Raw genomic sequence first — 22,113 nt, forward strand, 5'->3', positions numbered from 1 at the left:
CTCGAGGTCCTCTAGGTTACCCCCAGTTAGCAGTACTTTCTGCACTAAGGGAGCAGTCCTGAGCCTAAGATACTAATTTGCAATTTCAAAGAACAGTAAAACCATATATCATGTGACTTCAATTTCTCCAGCTGAAAACAGAAACTGTTTTAAGGTATGCAGTAAGCAGAACTGTTGAAAGAAATGGCAAAGATGAAAACCTCTGTAAATTCAGGTCTAGTCACCTAGTAAATTCTCATGGAATTCAGACATTGTTTTATGATACATGGACTGATACACAGTCGGATAAAAACAGATACACAACTCAGGTACAGTGTATAAATCTTAGCAAAGGCCTTAGACACAAGAATGGTGACACACAGCCTGGTAGTTCCAGATATAAGGCTGGATTTGCAAGATCATCTTTCAGAGTGGAAAGACTGCCCTTCAAAAATAGAAGCTTATGGTTTCAAGAAGCTGATGGATCCTACTGTCTGAGAAAGGAGAAAATAATGTTCCATAGTTCTCTGACTTTTCTAAGGTCTTGTGACTTCTACCCAGGATCAATTTCTGATCACATCTCCTAACCTCCTATGCATCCCTTGTATGAATAAATTCTAAGACCTTTTTTAATGCACTATCACCAGCCCAGGCATTTGAAAGAGATTAATTCCAGATAGAGCCATGTCTGAATATCATCCCAACTAGGAGCAAATATTTGCTGTGTTCAGCTGTTGGCAAGGTCACTGACCTCTAGTTCTATCCAGCATGGCTTTTCAGAACTAGAACTACTTGTATGTCACCATAAGATAGCAGTGGGGCAGCCACTACTATTCAGAGTTAAGTACCTACTCAGTTTTCCTCAGGTGAGACACATTCCCCTTCCTTCATTTCATTTTTTCTAATGGGAAAGGAAAATAACCAGAAGTGGACCCCCCTGGAATTCATGCTAGGCAAAAGAACAAGGTCATATGTTCTCACAATAACACTGAAATGTGTAGAAGTGCACAAAGCAAAACAGCAAAGTTCAAGGACTGAAATACAAAGGACTGGAGTTACAAAGAACATCTAACATCTACTTTAACACCATCACAAACCATACAAAATGCAACTGCGCAGATAGTTTGAGCAATTTCTGAAAGGGTATTCCCATTCGGATTTGCTTTTGCAATTTGTTGAGAAGGACACGCATTTAATCTGTGCCTTTTTACAGTATAAATACAAGGCAGTCTTGCAGAACAACACTTGTCACTGAGATTTGCAAAAACAAGCTAACAGCTCGGAAGGGTAGACTTTAAATGTGCTCAAATCTCTCTCAAGACTTGCATGAAGAACACTGATTTGTTTACAAATGGTAACATAATTAAAGACATTAATGAACCCTACTGTGTAAGGAGCTGCCCTGAGGTGAACGAAGCTGAAAAACTACTCTGAAAGGCAGTTTTTCAGGTCCTTGAATGTGCTCTCTCTGAAATAGCTCATACAGCCCCCAGAAAGAGCAAGGTTAAAAAGTCATCCATACTTTAAGGATGTGCAGAAGGTTGCATGGACTAGATAGCATGGTCCATCAGTGTTCATTAGCTGCCTTTGCTTTTTGGATATATTTTTATCCTATTAAAAAACAAAATTGTTTTGTTCATAGTTTATAATCGCCTACATGTAAGAAAGCCCGGAAACGAAGTCACACATAAGCCAAACATTCAAAGTTCAAATGAGAAAGAAAAAAAAAATTTAGGAAGGAATTTAAGCTCTTGTAGTCTTTAAATTAAGATGTTCACATATTCTGAAATGTTGCAATATTCTTCCAGCAACTGGAGTAAAATGCAAGGCCTTTAAATGAAATACTGAAGCTGGTCTGAAGTGAGGCAAAGTCATAAAGCAATCTATTTGTGACTTCAAAATCTCTCAGTTTCTCTTCTGCTTGCCTGAAAATACAGAACATGTAAACAGCCAACAGGACCAAATTTCTCTCATCTGGAGGTTCTCACCTGGCAAAGCAACTGTACCGTCTTGTTCCAAAGTTTCAGGGTTTATTCTTATGGCTGTCATACTGTGATTATTTGCATCTCTGTATAATAAATAGCCCTGGTAAGAACAAAAAAAAATATGTGGAGGTATGAAAATACTCTTAAATACATTAACAGATGTTAAATGGGAAAAAAATGCAATGATTATTTTAGATATTGCTTTAAAACAGTGGAAACCTTTTACACATCAAATGATGATAATCTTTTCTACTAACCCAAATTTTAACTAAATTCCACATTAAAAAATGGAAATTTGACTCCCTTCCTCCACTTTCGACATGCTATAGATTAGCATGCTGAAGCTTCTGTATAACTTTTGAAGCCCCACATATTAATTCTGTTATTTATATATGTATACAATTAGACTTAAAAGCCACAAGTAAAAAACAGTGTTTCTGTATCCACTTTTCAAATCAACAGAATAGTCCCAGGAATACCAGCAAGGCGACAGATAATGTTGTCCTATAGAGAGGAGCAATCATTAATACATATTAATACATGCATTAAAACCTAGAATGAAAAAAATATTAATTAACTACTTTGACTCCCACACTAAGACATTTTCTTCCATTGAAACTACTGGATAAATAAATCTTGACAAAATGAGGAAAACCAGCCCACACAAATTAAGCAAAGAGCACTGAAGCAGATAGAAAAGCTTCCATCTAAAGTAACTAATATGATGAAGTAAGACAAATCACCTGAATTTAAGCTGACCATGCACCTGAAGGGAAATGACACTAAGGACACATTTTATCTCTTATGGACACATAAGTAGCAGTAAGTGCAAGTTACACACCTTTCTATAAATTTAGCCACAGAATGGCACTTATCCAAACTGCAGTGCCTCTGGCTACACTCACTGCGTGAGTACACACACCTGTACAAGCACTCAAAAAGCATCACATATTTATAGCTATGTACAGAATGTTCAAACATGTAACACTATATAATGAAACCATATGAATCCCGGTTCCTTTCCAAACTGATAAAACAGGTTCCAGAATGAATACATCCACACCCATTTGTTTTGTGCCAGTGTACCTTTTGGTGATCTGCTTTTACATTAAATAAAACCAAATCTTGTGTTTGTGTTTACACAAACACAATAACTGCAATGAAAGAACATGTATTTGTAATGAACAATTTCACTTCAAAAGTGTGGCAAGGAGTATACTAAAAACCACTCTGGTACAATGAGATGACTCAGTTAATAGTAACTATACAATAAATTCAGTAAATTAATTGTTCTCTGAAATATTTTTTAATGTTTTGAGGGTTTTTTATAATGAATAATAAAGGTATAAGAAAAAGTGGTTGATATTCCAGAAACTAACTCTAAAAAACACAAACCATAGAAATATAACTAACTCTGCAGAGACAATATCAACAATTATCTCTATGTATTGTTTACATATGCTCAATCCTTCTCAACCCAAACAGCATTTCCTTATTTTACTGCAGATGTTTTAACGTCAATTACTTTTCATAAACAGGTATTTCAAATATTTTTTACATGTTTGTGTAACAGCACTTTTTTACATCCACTGACACGCACTTAGAAACACATCAACTAACTGTACAGTTCATAAACTGATGTGCTAAACCATCATATTTTGCAAAAGTTTTTACAGTGACAACACAAAGCAAAGACGCTCCATTATTCTTTTCCACAGGCCAGTACAACCACATGTCCATCATTCTCCATAATTTAGAAGCCAGTACCAAAAATTTTAGTTTTTATAAAAAAGCCAAAGGAATGATAAAATATCCATGGTAAGCTTACTCTAAGCCAGGGTCGACTTAAACTACTCATAAGGGATAAGGAGGGCTGCACATTTTGTATTTTAAGTATTCACCTACCTGAGCATAACCTAACCAAGACTTTTTTTCTTTTCTGTTTTTGATGCGGGATGTAGAATTGTATATATGGCCCTGAAAAGCAAAAAACTTCCATCATTTAACAAATACCAGATTGAAAACTCAACACAATCATTCATCATCTTCCTTCAAACATATTGCCAAGTGAAAATTCTAAGAAAATGTTGTCAAATTGTCACAGAAATCATCAGAAAAAATTACACAAACTATAATAGAACTGATGATTAGTAACCTATGTAAGATTGTCCATGCATATAGGACATCATAGAAGTTAAATTAAAATACTAAGTATCATTCATCAGACAAGAAGAAGCCACATTACCCTCACTGTCCCGCTATATCCAGAGCCAATTTTGTAAAGTCCATCTTTACATAAGAGATAGAGGAAAAAACCATCACTCTGGAGTAGGCACTGGTCATCTTCATCTACAGATATTTCTTTCAATGGCCATTTGTGCATCAAGGCTGCCTTCTTTATCCCATTACTGAACCAGTCCTGGATTTGGATTTTGCCCACCAGAACTGCCTGTACACTCCGCTGAAGAGAGTTTAAAATGGTTGGCACCTAAATAGTAAAATAAATAGTGAGTGAAAAAGGTGACAATTTTTTAAATGTTATATTTTCTGTTCTAACTCCAACTCAAGAGAGACAAAGAAATACCAACTCATCTTAAAAAATAGTGAGTGGGGGGAAAAGGTAACAGTTAAACAATACATCTTCTCAGAACTCATGAGAAATACTCATTTACATAAATTCCCAGAAACAGAGAAGTTTTAATGCAAGACCTGAATCGTCTGACAAGCATGGCTGCCATTATTGGTGAGGATTGCAGAGATTGCTTGCAACGTCCTTCCTGTCTCTCCCCAGGCAGCTACCAAACTGAAGAGGCAAGCGCAGGAAAGTGCTGTCAGGGACTGTCCTGTACTGTCATTCATTCCCGTGCTACGGACAGTTATTTCCAAAAGCAGCTGGAACAGGGATTCTGCAGATAAAACACAGTCATTACACAGATCAGTCACAAGATCATATAAAACAATTAAACTATCAATGGGAAATTAAAATAGGAAAACACATTATATCTTTCCTCATCTATTATGTTTAGAGCTAATTTCAGACAGAAAAGCATCTTAAATTAACCTGAATTATCCTTAATTTTTTTTCTTTTCAGCCAGAAAACATCAAGTCTGGATAATCACCATGGCTGAAGAAGAAAAACTACAAGTCCTTCTGTCACAGTGGAACACATTAACAGAACATGGGTCAGAAAGTGTAATTACAGCAGACACTATTCAGTCTACCCCATCACTGAGATGATGTGCAAATCACTTCTCTACTCTTTATGACCATTACCCATGTTGAAGCACAATCCACTTCATAGAAACAAGCATTTCAAATCGAGGCTTGAAAATTATTTTGATCATATGCCTCTTGCCAAACTCTGTTTGGTGGCTGAACTTCTGTAACAATCCAGGAGTGAACAGAAGTCCACCTAATTTTTCTTGAGAGCTGATACAATTAATCACTATGGCAGTAATCAAAAAGTCTTCCTTGTAGCTTCTTAATACTCCATGTATCCATACAAAATAAGTTTTCTGAAGCAAATTACAATCTTTGGAAATGTAATACTGTTAAGTCATAAAACGCAAAAAAAATACATGAAGTCTAAAGACAATTTTTAAAAAGTCTTTAAAGGACTCAGGCTACAGCCTAGACTTCTCTGCAATACTATAAACTAACAAAAGATAATGGGATTTTAACTTAAAGGATATAGTCAATCATGCTCTCAAAGGCATCAGAAGTTCAATTTTTATTTTCAATATCATTAAAAAGAAAATTAATTTTCAGGGAAGCTCTCGGATGGCCAGAGGAAATAAAAACATGAATTTTGACACTACTTAGCAGCTCCACATAAATTACAAAATTAAACACCTAAGCTATAGACCACAACAGCTTACAAGATTACAAGAGAAATTAACCCTAAAACTGTATTATTTCCAGTAAGACCAAATATTTTATGTTTCAGTGAGAAAGTGAAACCCAGTTTTTTAGGCTGAGATGTTTATTACTTTGTTTCAGTGAGGAAGTACTGCATACATGCACCATAAAGAGTTAACATGCCAGAATAGTCAGTCGGTTGAGAACAAGCATCTTACTATCTCACAGATACTTGCCAAGAACCATTTTCTTCTGTCCAACACAGATGTATGTTAATAAAAATACAGTAAGAGATGAGATATTACCTAGGACTTCTGGAGGCTCTGATTGCAGGCCTTCTGGTTGCTGACCTTGGAGCACATTAAGTAGGGCTTGTAAGCTCCTGAGACACAAGGATGGATGAGAAAATCTTGTCTCCTTTATCAACTCAAAGACTTCACACAATCCAACTTCAATGATCTAAAGAAGTACAGATTTTTCAGAACAGATGTCAATATAATATTTTATATTATTATTATATTTTAGTTATTATATAATTATATTTATATTATTATTATATTATTAGTGTTCACTGAACAAGACAATTACTCAAACAGAAAGTCGTAATATAAAATACAGTGTTAAACCAGAATCAAAATCAAGAATCCACCAATACAACTATACCAGCAAATATTACATGAAAGTCAGCTACTACATAAAAGAGCATATCTAAGCAGAGTAAATTTCTTGAAAGAATAAGGAAGCTTACAATTTTTCACACAATAAAAGGCAAACTCTACCTCTGAGCCCTTCTAATTTCCATCCAGTTCACACTTTGACAGTCTTCTTTTTCCTTGCTCGTTAACGTGAGCCAGCAAACTAGAATGGTCTTGCAACCTGGCTTCACATCCTAAATAACAGTACATCTGACAGCTGATACTAGCAGCTCTAGAACTTTCCCCTCCAAAGCCTCTGAGATTATTTTTTATATTGTGACAAAAACAAAGATTAATTGCTGATCACTAAAACTCCATATGTACTCATCACAGACATGCATTAAACCAACTAATAGAACATGTTTAAAAGCCCTGCTCTAGCCATCTCTAATTTTCCCTTTTAGAACTCCTGACTATTCTGAGATTACAGTCATGCTTCTCTCCAGTGACTTCCTTCTCAAACTCTGTATTTAATAATGATGAAGATGAAAGAAAAGAGAGGAGGGTTAGCACATTACAAATAAGCAACTGTATCTTAGAAACTTCACTATGTGTTTTGGTCAGGAGCAGAGCCACCATAGAGTGTATAACAGACACTCACCCCTGTGTAAAACCTAAGGAAAAAGACAGAAATGTGAAAATAAGTAACACTGCTAATGCAACTGCCAACCATGCTTAAAACATATATATTCTGGCAGTCAACTCTAAGTTCTACTGGATGCCTTGTAACTGTCTTTGTTGACCTTTAATTTGATTCCCACCCTTCAGAAATTATTTAACCATCTATTTTATTCTTGAAGAAGGATAAAAACATAACCAAGTCAAGTCTTCAAAGCACAACAGGAATTTTCTTACTAATTACACCTTACATTTCACATCGGCAATGGAGTAGGGGGAAAACACATGCATGGAATCTACAGTGAAAAAAGCTGTCAACATAATAATGGCATGATGTTTTTTTCAGGATCTAAAATCCACCATCATCCTAAAGGCTAAAAAATAAAATACATTGTAAGTAGATTTTTAGAAATGTCCTTCCTGTTCAGTTATAGTGTCTTTGAGAGAAACTAAGTTTATTCTTCACAACCTTCAGAGAGAAGACCTCATCTAGGAGCTGACAGAGGCAGCTAGAGAAAGTAAAACATAACACAGTGGAAAATGTGTGGTGAACTTCCACTACAGTAGGAATCACTAACAGAGAGTTCTGCTGGGATGCTGTCAATTCTGCATAGGTTTTGGGTTGGTTTTTAAATATCTGAGATCAAGATCAAGAGACTGGGTAGGCTGCATAAAATAGATCTATTCACATATATATACACACAGACACACATCTCTACATATATATACACACACACACACATACATAGCTGCAAGATACACATATGTGAGGTAATATGTTTAACACACATATATATACACATATGTATACACATACATATAGATCTTACCTCACATATGTATATGTTGCATGTATATATATGTAGATATGTGTGTCTGTGTGTATATATATATATATGTATATCTCTCTACCTCTCTCCTCCAAACCATGCTCTGAAGGACAGAATAAGCAAACAGTTCTTTTGAAGACATCTGAAGCTTGTTCTCACTGCTCTCTGAAGGGTTTTTGAGCCAAAACAAGCACTGCTCTGCCTCAGCTTCTGTGTCACAGCCTGACTTCTCTCACTGAGGCTCTCTGTGCAACCATTCTCCCATTCCCTTTGCAACACCTTTGAGACTTCAGATCAAAAGTTTAAGACTGCTTAACAAAAGGAACCCAAAATTCTAGCCTGAATGCAGATATTGTGACTCCTAACTAATTCCTAAAACTTTTCCTATTTAATCTTGAAGTCTTATCTCTGCTCTTGTTTTATTTCCTTTATCTTTCCTCTCATTGTAAGCATTATCCCAAATGCTCACATTTCTATAACTAAAATTACACACTACTCTGAATTTATATAATATACATACACAAAAAAGAAGAACATTTACCAAGGTAACATTCTCCTAAAGAATTTTAAAAAACTTAAATTCAGTCTCTAAAGAAAGTAATTATTTGTCTCTATTTTTTGTTGCAACTTAAAAATGTTAATTTTTGCTTAAGCTTATTAACAAAATGTATGTCAGTGCAGGAACAAAGAATATTTAAGTCAGTTAATTCCACCTTAATCGCTTTGATCCAGTATTTGTCCCTTTTAGTACAGGGCTTTTGTGGACCATTCATTACTCAGCCTTAAGTTTAAAATTTGGGGGGGTGGAGGGGTGAGGGTGAACGGTGTGGGAAATACCTCTTCTTTACTCTGCAAATTACAGGTCTTATCAACAGAACTGAACATACTCCATTTTAGGTAGAGAGAATTCCTCATCATTAGCTAAGATACTAAATAAATAAGGTAGCAAATAAGTATGTCAGACATACAAGTATTTCCTGAGAAATCAAAAATATAAAGCTATCAAAGCAAGTTACTAAACTATCTGAACACAACTGAAATACACATTTTTTTTTTGTGCCAGTATCTGAAGAGCAGCAAAGTCTGTCTCTTAATGTTAAAAACAACTATTCTCAACCTTATTATAGAAATTGCATAGGACAACTTCTGATTCCAAAATACATTCTACTTAAAGGCTCTAACAAACCTGACTTCCTCAAGTTTAAGATCTGAAAGAAGACACTTCATTAGAACACCTGAAGTCACCTTAAGCTACAAAAATGCAGAATGTTTTCAACTTACTCTCAACAGCTAGAAAACCACCAACACACCAGGGACTATACTCTGAAGAATCTGTAAAAGCACAAAGCCTAGCCACACTTTTTTTTAATCTTTCACCTCACTGTCAAAATCAAAATACCTCAGTATTCTTTTTAATAACAATTACGAATTTCTGATAGTAATTTACAGTTAACAAACTAAGCCCTACACAATATTGCTCATTACCATGAGACAGACACCTGTATCCAGGATACCAAGACATTTACACAGTCAGTCCCTAGAAGTTTTACTACATGTGAGACAGTTCCAAGCAGATGCTTTTTTCAAAAGCGTGAATGCAAGCCCAATTGTGTACCTCCAAGTGACCTAAACAGCCCTATATTACCTAGATAGTTATGAAAAATACTGAGGTTGTATCAGACATCTAAACATATTTTTGAACCAAAAATTCTCAATTTTCGTAGATTCTTTACTAAAATTTAGCAGTGTGAAAACATACTGATTTTCACCTATATTTGCCGTACTGAATGTAACAAATCTCTCAATATTTTTATATTTTGAGAAGTTTGTTACATACAGTTTCCCTATCAATTTTTCTAAGCTACCATCTTTGTAATAAACTGTCTAATACCAATGTTTTGGTTTCCACATGCAAGTCTTCTATCCATATCACTGACATATCTCATCCTTCTTGGACCCTCTTTCAATTCCAACGTATTTTTAAAATGTCATTCCATTCTCCATAAATGCTAATAGCTACATTGCCTTTTACTTAAAATTAAGCATCTACAAGCACTTGCTGATTCATTTGATACAATCCACGAGCACTCAGATGCAGTTCATAAACCATGCTGACTTTATTTCTAGCAACCACATATTCTGCAATCATCAATCGTGAAATTTCAGTTGGCTGACTTGGTTATGCTTCTCTGCAATTCGCCACCACTATTCTCTGGAGTGCCAGCTTTGCCCCTCAGATAACAACATCTAAATGCAATCATCTATAAAATCCTAGGTTTCTAAGCCACTCAAACATTCTACACAGCTACAGCTGCAACCACCTTTTTTTACTGGTTTCAGACCAACTATAAACAAGGGAAGTTAACCTGAGTATGCCTTTTAGATTCAGAAGAACAACAAAACAAAGCACAATCCATAGCATTGATAAGGTAGCAATGAACAAAACTAAATGCATAGTTTCGTAATACATAGTAAAAAACAAGTGAACAAACTGGAAAAAATCATTAAGTCCTCTATTTCTGACTTTCTACCATTAATCCTACTATAAGCACAGAAGCAATCACTAATAAGAAAACCACTAACTGTTCAACTATAGCGTCAAAATCTTAACATGCAATTAGAATCTGGAGCTGTCAGTACCACTAAGGGCACTAAAGCCAAAAAAGGGAAAGAATAATTGACAGTTACTGCAATTACATGCATACCTGGCAAAACATCTTAGGAACCATTCCACCAAATTATTTCCATTATTGGACTTACTCTTTTTGGAGGGCAAAGCAAAAAAAAAAGCACCCTTTACCATTATGAGCTAGCAACACAACAGAGATGTAAGAGCTGCCTTATTTGCATCATTTCTGTGTAGATTTCGAGGCTATAGGTGTTCAAGTACCAACACTTTTAAAGGAGTGCAACTTGAGTTTACCTGATGCTTGACTTTAATTTGGACAGGTACATAGATCATCCTATTTCATCAAGTGATTCTGAACTAGAGAGACTACAAATAAAACTACAGCAGTGTTTTAAGTAGCTGGCTTACACCAGCTTTAATCCTCAAAAAGAACATACCAGCCTTAGACGACATTCATGGCACCCTTTAAGTGGTATCAGGTACTTGCCTTTGGAAGTTTAATAGGTGGCTCTTTGGGCTCCTCTTCTTCATCACTGTCCGAATCCCCACTCTGGACACTGTTCTTTGAGGCCAAAGACACAGACGTTTCCTTTTTCTGCCACTCCAACACACAATGGCGGACATTGCAGTAAACATTAAAAGCTGAAGGATTGCTATGTAATCTGATATCTGGTATGGTTATTGTACTCTCTAGGTTTTCAGTCTGAAAAACAAGATGGGTTTTAATTTAGTTTATTAGTTTAATAAAGTTTCAAGCTTTGTTAAATATAAATAATCTCAATAGTCTCAATTGTGACAGACCAAATTATTTCCAAACTGGAGACAACTTTCCTGCTGAAGTACCAGGTTTATTTCAGGCAGGGAACAAAGGAAGAGGAAGACATTTCAAGAGATTCTTTCTAGCTTTAGCCTCTACCTCTTATAACTTGATGAGAACACTGGGACCAAACATGACAGCAGCTGAGGCTACAGAATGGTCCAAACCTGTGCCACAGTGGTAAGAACAGCAGAATCAAGCTGTATCTCCTCAACAGCAGTCTGGTTTAAAGGTTTTAATTATAATTGAATTTTTAAATGCATGCCTTGTTATTCTAGTTGTTCGTTTTAACCTGCTGGTAAATACTAAAAATTTAAGATGTTTGTTAAACACATACTAGAAATTAAGAAAACCCACTTGATTTGTCATTAGAAGAAAACTGATGACAAGTTTAAAAACTCCTGTCAGGATGCTGCAGATAATAGTTTTGAGAATAATAATCTAATGGACTAATTACTAAATAAAGAAATCAAGGCCTATGACTTAATAGGACACCATTCTGTTTTCAGAAGCCCTGAGCCACAAAGTATGAGCTGGGAAATTGTTCTGAGAAACTACCACTACCATGGCCCACCTTGGTACCTACTACTGGTGTATTACTGTCAGCCTTGGCCAAGACACAAAGGAGCCTTCATGACGCTGTCACTGGACTTGGAAAAATAAGAGAAAATATTTTTTAAAAAAACATTAAGATGGGAGAGGAGATATGACTGACTCGAGATAACAAAACTCCACAACAATTAATTCCCAGTCAGGATTACATCTTCTATTTGGTTGTGTAGTAGCAAAGACCAGGCTGGTATCAGCACAGGCTTTGAAAACTGGATTTCAGGCATATGGGAGGAAGCAATTCTCTGTAATAGCTTGCTGTAGACAGAGGGCACAAGGACCATGTAAGGAGAGAAGGTTCAGGTTAAGAGTGCAGGACAAATTTGCTTGACCATGCAAGGCAAAATGTGGGGGATTATTAGGCCAGAGAGACTCAGGGTCATGACTAACTTCAAAGGTCATTTTTTATTTCTTTCTTGTATTCTTGAGGGATAGGGGGAGGAAGGGCACAGTGAGAGTGAAGGCTTTTTGTCTTTCTTTGGTTTTCTTTGTTTATAGAGTATTAATACTGTGCATTGCCACATTCATCTGGCATGAAATTACGCAGTGAATTATACTACAGTGATATGAAACATCACTGAGAGCAGTGATGAGAAAGAGAACATTAAACTAGCAGAGGAGAGATAAAAGATTTGAGAAACAGTGAAGTGGATAATATTTTAATGGGGTGATTTATTTTTCTATAATATGGTTGTCACAATTTTCTACATCAAAAACACTTTTGTCTGCACATACATTTTTATTAATGTATGTGCAGACACCAGAAATAACACAAGACTCTAAGCTAGCCCTTTTAATACCGTATGTTACAAAATATTTACAAAATTCAAAATTACTTTAAAATATTTCATTGTTCATATAGTCCCCATTTTTTACTGCAATATTATTCTGACTGTACTGCTATATATTTGCCTATCCTTCCTTTCCATTATTACTAAAGTTACTGCAAGCTAGAACATTAAGAAACAATGCTTTACTACGCAGCCTATTTTATCAAAAGTGTGTTACTTTTTCTCACCTACATCAGTGGTAGCAGTACACACAAAAATATCACGATAACGAAAGAGGAAAAAGAAAAAGCTGGGAAAAGTTTCCTACACGCATACTCAAGTTTGGCACGGTTTTTTTAGCTCAACAGAACTTCTGCCATTAGGGATTGAAAGACAACAAAGTTTAGTCCTTGCTCAATATTAGTATCTTTTAAAATAGTAAAGCTCCGGTTAAAAACCCCACAATATCAATCAGTGCAAGAAGGCAAGGTACAACCTCACATGTTATTCCAGCATCAAATTGTATCAAAATAAATTTGGATTGACCCCACAGATAACGAGCTCCTACATACTTTGAAGTTTGACACAAAAAAATTGAATTGTTATAAGATGTAACTCTTCTATTCATCGAGTATGCACACACATTACCCCAAAAGTTTTTGCAGCTCCTGTTATGGCAGATACATAGCACAACCTTTCAGCTTTAAAGATAGCTCAGTTGAATGGCACAGGTTAAATTCCTCAGTAAACTTAGTTTACTAAAGTTTTTTTACTGACAGTTACAGGAAGAGAAAGATATTTCAGAGGCTCCAGATATTTATCTGAAAGTTCACTTATCTAGTTAATACCACATATTGTAATTGTAACTTCTGTGAAGAGTTTCCATTCTAATTCTTTCTTGTCAGCTCAGCTAAGTCTTTGATCCAGAAGAGGCTAAGTTCTGTAGCTCATATAATCTCATTTAAAACAGACTGGCCAAACTGTTAAACCAGCACAGATAATTTTAGACATTACAGTGCAAGATAAAATCAATGTGTTTTTTTACCTATTAAAAACAAGCTGACTAATTTTCAGAAATAAACTCCTTATTCCAAATACTTCACAACTATTAACCAGTAAGAACTTTAACTATTCTATCTCTGCATTTGGTGTTTTGTCTTCTACAACAGTGCATGAACAATACTTGCATACACCAATCTCCTACCGAGACTTCAGTAAAGCACAACATCCTCAAGAAACTTCATCATAAGGTAATAAACACCGATGTGATTTGTGAGGATTTGCTTAAGTCTAAGGGGTTTAATACTTATAGTTGCTAGGTCTTCGAAACAAACATCTGTTCAAAAGTGGATGTATATAATAAAGCAGTTCTACAAACATCACACTCTTAGATTTCCTTTACATAAGGCAAGAAAGGAGCTGACAACAACAAAAAAAACCCAGTAAAACTTCCTGTCCCTCTAATGGAAATGCTCATTCAGTGATCAGCTTTTTTTGTTGTTTTTTCTTCTCTTCAACAGTGGTAGAGGAAAGCATTCAAATCAGACATCAGAAGTTTTTTCCATATGAAACAAGTGTTCTTCCTTTCCAGATAACAGATTCCTAACTTCACTAAGGTCAGATACGCTGAACAAATCAGAAAACTGGGATTTAAGTTCATCCCATCATCACCTGAAATTTACTTTTCTGCAGCTAATCAATACATTCTACAGTCATAAAAACTTTCCCAAATTTATGAGACTCATGATACCACTTGTACAATCTTGCTGTGGACTCAAAATTTTGAGGTAGAATAGATCAGTAAGAAAATCTAACCAACACCTGCAGAACCTCACTTACTAATTCTTTTATCAAACTAATAAAGTCTACTTTAACTTACAATTCTCTTAATGATACTGCATTTCATGTTGGCAGAAAACACATCTACATTGCCAAAACAGCAGAACATTAAACCAAAATGTTAATCAACTTCTAAGAACTCACTAAAGCAATTTACTAATTTTGCACAGATCTAGAATTAATAATCCAAACAGACTGCTCTTGAGCCATAGGATAAATTATTTCAGAAAGAAACAACACCTTACACCTTGTCTTCATAGTGTTAAGAGTACCAAGATTCATGTGACACTTGTGAATAAGGTGAAGATCAGCAATCACTTTCTCTGCCTCTGAATGTCCAGTTTTTAATGGCTGCTGGAATACTGCAATCCAAAGTGCTCATTAAATTTGACTACAAACTCAGCTCCCCGAGTGCCTAAGCAGAAGATGAGATAATAGCTTCTATACTAGCTTTCCTCCTAAAGCATCTGGTTTCTTGGAAAATGAAATTGCTACCAGTGTCAAAAAGAAGGGCTTACAGACCGGAAAACAGAATTATGCTGTTTGATTCAGTAGTTTTCATATGAGCAACAGTGGGATGTTCTGAATCTTCATCTTTGCTATTTCACTTGGTGTCACCAAAAATTAAACGTTCACCTTATTAAATTAAAATACACGGTGAAAAATACATTGTAAAACTTAAATATCCACAATTGGTGAAGACAGTTTTAATACGTGAAGATTTTATTTCTTGTGTGTTAGTTTTTATTTTCTGAAAGGTAAGACTCTTATGACAGAGAGATCTAAGTGCAGATGCTCACACCCTGATGCCTGGCTTGTCCTTGTAAACATATAGTCCCTGCTAACTGGAAGAATGAATTATGTAGGAGAGGTGAACAGCACAGGCTTGGTTCAAAAGATAAGAGCAACCTACTCCTAATTGCTCTTCTCAGTTAGCCTTTTGTAATGTTCCGTTACACTCAAGGAAAGGAGTGGGAAAAATCAAAACCCTCTGGTCTCCTTTACACATCTCACACATAAAGAAACTGTTTTCCCTAAACATGAAACCCATGCTTAGCTTATTTGCTGACCGATTTGTCTTCTTCCTCTTGAATCAGATGACTGTGGTAATAATTTATTCTTAAATATGATGGAAATAGACTATACTCTAGGAGAGGAAAGTTAATCTGCTGTTAAAGATGGGTCAGGTTATAATAACCATCTGATCTCAGTGTAACACTGAGACGAGAAGTTCACCCAATTCTTCTTCAGACCATCAAAAGATCTCTTAGAAAGGGATGCCCTCTTGAGGTTGAAAGAGCAAATAATACAAAAGCCATTGAAAACAATGCCAAATTATTTGAGAACCTACATGTGTTTCTAGTGAGACAATATTCATCCTAGTCAATCTGTTTTATACATCTATTCATTAGCTTAAAATGAATTTGTCTGCTGCATGAACCTCCCCCTTAAAGTTTTATTCCTCCCATTTCTAAAAAGCTAAAAAAGCCATAGCTTAAAAGTTCTGCATAAAATAAACTGGTAGATGCCAATCATTTCCAGTACAAACTGTGTTTGGTGGACTCCAATTTTTTGGTATTTTTCAAATAACATTATGAAAACAAAAGATGGTGAACTATGGTTTTCTGTGTAAGTCTCTCTCAATCCAAGTGTCCTAAGCAGCACTTGTAAGAATTAACAGCAAAGGGGGAAAATATCCAGGGCGTCTCAAGGGGGCGGGGTGGTTAGCAGCAATATTCGTAGAGTTGGGAAAAGTTACATGGCCTTACAATTTTCTGGCAATATTCTTTGCCAAAAGAAAAAAAAAACCAAACAAACAGGGGGAGGAGGCAGGGAGGGACTGGAATCCAAGGTGCTACACCCATGTCTAACAATCAGATACTTGTTTTCTATGTAAAAGTCACTTATGTCAACAGTGAAATTCTAAAGCCAAAGCAGACTGCACCACATGGAAAACCTTTATACCTCCATTTAAAAATAGATACTAAACCACAGTCCCAAAAATTAGTGATAGTTCAAAGACCAGTGGTCATAGTACGGCCCAGCTTAGAAACAGAATAGGGCTCAAACTACTGAACTGTTTAAACACCAATTAGTTTTATACCTAAAATGTTCTAACATTTAATGCTTAAATGGTGGAAATAATTTTCTTCCAGTTGCTCAACAATTCTCTTCTAAAGTTATTTCCTCTTCCATTACTCAATCATTTTAGGTAAGCACAGGATATAAATAACACATTTTTGGGTTCCTTCATCTTATTCTTGATTTAAGGTCCTCCCTGTCTCTAAGTATATTAAGAGAAAGCTTCCATCTCTGTTCAGACTAAAAGACCCTGTTTCTCCAAAAAAATAAACTGATGCACACAAACTCTACTGTTCAGAATGTCCAGTAGTGAAAGACTTTTCAATCTGCTCTACTTTAAAGCTTCCAAATGGAAGCTCACACTTTCCTGACAATAGCCACATCCATTTTCAGACACTCCAGTGCAAAAATAATCTCTGTGCTGATTCTGCCACAGCAGCATTGGGATGCATTGAAAAGTATATAAAAAGACAAAACCAAAAAAATCTCCCACAAAAGAACAACTACAAACTCACCAATAAACAAAACCACCCCACTTGGTCAGTTTCATAATCTCAAGATATGAAGCTGGTTTTAGCTTTCCCTTCTCTGCTACATTTTTCAGTAAATGCACTATTTTTTGCTATCATGCTGCAATAAGCTGGAGTGCCTTTCTATACCCGAGTCACTCAGAATGAAGACCAATGTTCTGATGGTCAGCCCTGGTCTGCCTCAGACACTGTCCAGAATAATGGCATCAGTAAAAGACATAATAAAAACCCATTATGACTTTCAAAGATACAAATCTCAATGCCTTAAGTAGAAAATGACTTAAACCCAAGAAAAATCTTGAGAACAACCTTCCATAGGGAGGAGGTGAGGAGATTATCAGTTAGTGCCATATCCATAACTACTCACAAGAACTAGGCCTTTTGTGTGTTCACATTGTCTTAGCCAAGGATCCTTCCACTCCATTTATCCAACACAAGCAAATTTAAGAACTACATTTGACTGCTAAGCTTGTGAACAGCCATTCTGTATTTAACTTTCTACTTGGCAGTAGAACTAGGGCCCCACCAACCAGATAGACAAGCGTCCCTTAATAGTGTAGCGATGATCAAAGCCAAAGAGTTATCTTATTTCAAAAGCCCAAGTTTCTGTCACCAGAGAGAACACACGAACTAACTACATTCTGTGATATTTCTTCAAATCTCTAACTTGGTTTTCTTTACTGATAGTGGGTTGATAAAGTCATGGAGAGGACAGAGCCAAAACATCTTATAGCAACTGAAGAAAGGACGGAGAAATTCTGCTTGGACCACAAATATTTTACTGTACAGTGCTGAGAACAGATATGAAGATAACCTCTTTCTATACCATAATCTGAAGCTGCACTACTTGAGATAAGCAGAATAATCTGGTAAGTCTCCAAAAAGTCAATACCAAATGAATAGATAGAGGGTTTGCTTCACCCTCCCAAAGCCATCTGTCTTGAGATAGAGTAACTACACAAGGTTTGGCAAATAGGGATAAGGTGGCCAAGTGGTTCTACAGTGCATTTGTATTATAAGGACATTCAGCTGACTAGAAAGTGTTTTCACTGGATATTTCAGTGGTTCTGTCCTTCAGAACCATTCCAAAAATGAGCTCTTTACTGACTACAAGCCTTCATGCCTGCAGTAAGCCTTCATGAAAATCCCTCCAAGACTGTAGCTTAAATAGAGAAATAATAGCTCTCTAATAGAGAAAGAATGCAGCACAGCAGTATTTTAAAATAGCACTGCTTCTGCATAAATTTATTCTCTCTGAAGAGTAAAGATGCAAACATTTTTATTAAATTCACTGTATGGTTCCCATGCATTTAAAGCAATTGAAAGCAGGGGTTAGATGGGGAGAAAACATTAATAGAAACATTTAGGTATTGCTTATTACATTTTCCATTATGGAGTAACTTCCAGAGGTAACTTTGGAGTCCTTAGAATGCTCCCTTTCTCCTTTAGCCAATATGGCCAAATCTTTGCAGCACTAGTCTCTGTCTGCTACACAGATCTCAAAATTTACCTCCAAGACCAATATGTTTAGCTACATTTAGGATTTAGGAACTGGAGAACTAAAACCACTGTTCATACTATTTCCTGTTAAACATTAGTACCAAAAGCAATTGAATAATGTTAAAATTGGTATCACAGTCACACAGGATACAGTAAACAGACAATACTGGTCTACTATTAACTCCTCTAAAGAACCACATTGTTAGGCACACTTAGGTGTTCTTGCATTTCTCTCAATTGAAGTTACTGTCATTTTTGAGCCAGAACTTTGTCGGGTTAGTTAAAGGCTTACCTTGTTGCGTGTTTTTACTTTCAATTTAGTCTTCTGTTTTCTTTTCAACTTTTTCTTGCTAAAAAGTTTCTTACTTCTGAAAAAGAGAAAAAAAAAAGCCAATGAGAACAAAATAAATAAACTCCCTTCCATACTCCATGGTAAAAAGCACAGAGGGAAAAATTTTCAGAAGTGCTCTAATTTTTTTTTTCTCATAGGCAAAGGGAATAATTGCAGGTAGAATTTCAGAGTATAAATCAGAATACAAAGCACTTAAAATTATGCTTTCCTAATGTTCCACTGAATTATGGGTTTTTACTCTCATAAATTTAAGCAGAATATATGCTAGGAGAGAAAAAAGTCCCTGAGCTTTCTATTGGCTTGCCCTATTGTTTCTATTACAAGTTCATAGCGCCAGAGCAATGCTAGAAGCTAGAATTATTGACAATTCTCAGTAAAACAACCTGTTAGTACAGAACAGAACATTGATTTGTGAAGTCTTGATCACACAAAGATTGAAGCCTTCCAAGACAAAACGTAAGCTTAAAAATATATAATTTAACAGAAGATTTAGCTGATGCCGTTTCTTTACCTCTCGTTTGGACTTTTTCCACCCTAAGTTTATATACTTAATGTCCATCCCTTTACATTACAGGATCTAGCTAACACACACTTCTCTAAGCTCATTGAATCCTCTCCTGCCCACACCTCTCATCCATTCCTACCACATTCTCTCATCCATTGTATTACCTGGGGAAAAAAATATATATATCATACAAGAAAGACATCATATACATACACACTTGTTCTGTCACCATGACTGAGCTTACTCTGAAATGCATGTTTTTCAACCTACTGGTTTTTCAGGTTATAAGTCCTCCAAAAAAAAGGAAAAATGTCATATGTTACCTGCACAGCATACAGCTTACTTTATATAGGACTTCAAGCAAAAGCTACTAACATTCCTCTGTACCACAAACTTTACCCAAATAGTTTACAGTTCAGATTAATTGAAAAATAAACTATTACATCTGAAAAATCACAGGCAGTGAGAAGTTACATTTTCAGTAAAAGACTGAGAATCAGAAGAATCTTAATATTTTATTCCAACAACTTTGTTCTAAATAAAAAGGTTGAGGTTCTAAAAGCATAGTGGTTACTGTCATGTACAGCATTCAGACTGCAAGAATATAGAAGCCTCATGGTCCAGTAGTTGAAAGCTGGAAACACTGAAGCCTGACCAACAACCAGCAGCAAGAGTACAAGCGCAAACAAAGAATTCCAGCAGAGTATGCCAAGAAAGCTGCCTCCTAGAATTTTCACCACTTTCCCCCTCTTGACCTATATTAAGAGGAAGGTATGTTCCTCAAGACACTTCCTGCAGAAACAAACCAGCTCACCACTTTGCTTATAAGGAACAAATACCATTATCCTGGAGTTAAAAGAACTTATTCAGTGAGCAGTGAGCAGGAATTCCCTCAGAATCCCCAGAAAAGCTTAGAAAGAGAATGGAGATGACTGCTCAAGGTTCCCCCAACAGTGAAATTTTAATAGGTAACAGTATATAAGCTATTTAAGAAGGGAAAAAAAACCTTCATATAACCTTTACTCCTCAAATTTCAGCAATCAAACTCCATAGTCTAACTCACTGTTTAATTTTTCTTTAATTAGACACATTTTCTTATTAGCATTTAATGCAGTTAATTCTTATTCTGCTGTCAAACATGAAGAACAGTGCAGCCCCTTCCATTCTGTAGCTACTCAATCTTCTGCTCTGGACTTAATAACCTTTTATGAAACTCACACCCTAACTTTCAGTTTAAAAGTCCTGATCAAAGTATCTTCTGGGCTCTCTCAGTCCATACCACACGTAAACCATGTTGACCAAAGTTGAAAACAGTACTTCTTGTTTGTTGTTAGGAAGAGGAAGAAGAAATGTCTCATATACCTCCAAGGTCACATTTTAACTGCATTCCAGGTATTATTTGGCAGCTCCACAGCAATATGGCATAAGAGACCTATTTAATGCAGAAAAGCATGAAAACATTTCCATGCAAACCTTGAAATTGAGTTTCCAATGCTCTTTTTCTATCTGTGCAAATAATTATGCCTTTTAAAAACAGTACGATTTGCACTTACCACAGACAACTTGATAAGCATAGCTTTTTTCTTTTTGTTTTAAAATATACTAATTCAAGCTGCCAAGACATTTCAAATTTAATCCTTCCTGCCAAAATAATTGAAAACTCTCCAAATTTGTTACAGTCTGCAAACATTAAAAACACTTTTTCATCTTGTAAATATTTCACCGGACCAGTCCCCCTAATTTTTGCAAGTATTTCTTCGTGTTTACATATACATCTGAAAAAACCCCAAATTAAACCTCTTCCCTCCCAAGATTGGGCTCATTTCCACATTAACAAAACCTCTGCCATTTGGCAGATTACCTTCATTTGTCATGACACCTACACAATGTTTTTTCCAATTAGCAAACAGGAAAGATCAGCAACGGGTTTACTGATAGTGCTAAGATCTCCCTCATTCATACAACAACCATTAAAGATGCTGCAAACAGCAGCACAGTCTTACTGCTCCACTGTGGCAGTCTTTATCTTCAGCAAGTTTTGGGCTTGAATAATTTTACATGGAAACAGTTTGGGATAGAAACGCCACAGTACGAATCCACAATTATGTCCCTATACTTTCTAAAAATGAAACCTCAAGGAGTTGGGAAGTATACTTTCTTCCATATCCAAACAAACCTTCAGAACAAGTAAGCAATTAATTAATAAAAAATACCTCATCACACTAATTTTATAAATAGTTCTGAGTAACCTACAATAACTACACCTAACACTAATGTATTCACAATGTATCTGCACGTAACAAAGATACATATGATTGTTCACAGTTCTACTGTTATACACTATAACACTAAGATGTTTTAATATTCAGAAAAAAAGACACTAAAACCATATACCAAAACACTAAGCTGCTCTAATATTCAGAAAAACATGGGCAAATATATTCATGGAAAACAATGTTAAGCAGATTATGAGTAATTTCCTGCTGGAAACCACATGCGTTAATTATAACCACA

At 35.7% G+C, this 22,113-nt stretch overlaps 1 protein-coding gene across 18 annotated transcripts in view; it reads right to left on the minus strand.

Annotated features, from left to right (window-relative positions):
* Positions 1-22,113, minus strand: part of MYCBP2 (MYC binding protein 2) — a 174,040-nt gene that overhangs the window by 131,670 nt on the left and 20,257 nt on the right. For all 18 annotated transcript variants that reach the window (XM_068182394.1, XM_068182403.1, XM_068182407.1 and 15 more), the window contains exons 2-8: positions 19,035-19,110; positions 11,083-11,298; positions 6,129-6,282; positions 4,674-4,870; positions 4,210-4,452; positions 3,870-3,941; positions 1,968-2,064 (exon numbers count right to left, since the gene is read on the minus strand). In XM_068182394.1, the coding sequence (XP_068038495.1) occupies positions 1,968-2,064; positions 3,870-3,941; positions 4,210-4,452; positions 4,674-4,870; positions 6,129-6,282; positions 11,083-11,298; positions 19,035-19,110 (1,055 nt within the window). The remainder of the gene's footprint in view (positions 1-1,967; positions 2,065-3,869; positions 3,942-4,209; positions 4,453-4,673; positions 4,871-6,128; positions 6,283-11,082; positions 11,299-19,034; positions 19,111-22,113) is intronic.

The sequence above is a fragment of the Anomalospiza imberbis genome, chromosome 2, assembly GCF_031753505.1.
Source record: "Anomalospiza imberbis isolate Cuckoo-Finch-1a 21T00152 chromosome 2, ASM3175350v1, whole genome shotgun sequence".
NCBI lineage: Eukaryota > Metazoa > Chordata > Aves > Passeriformes > Viduidae > Anomalospiza > Anomalospiza imberbis.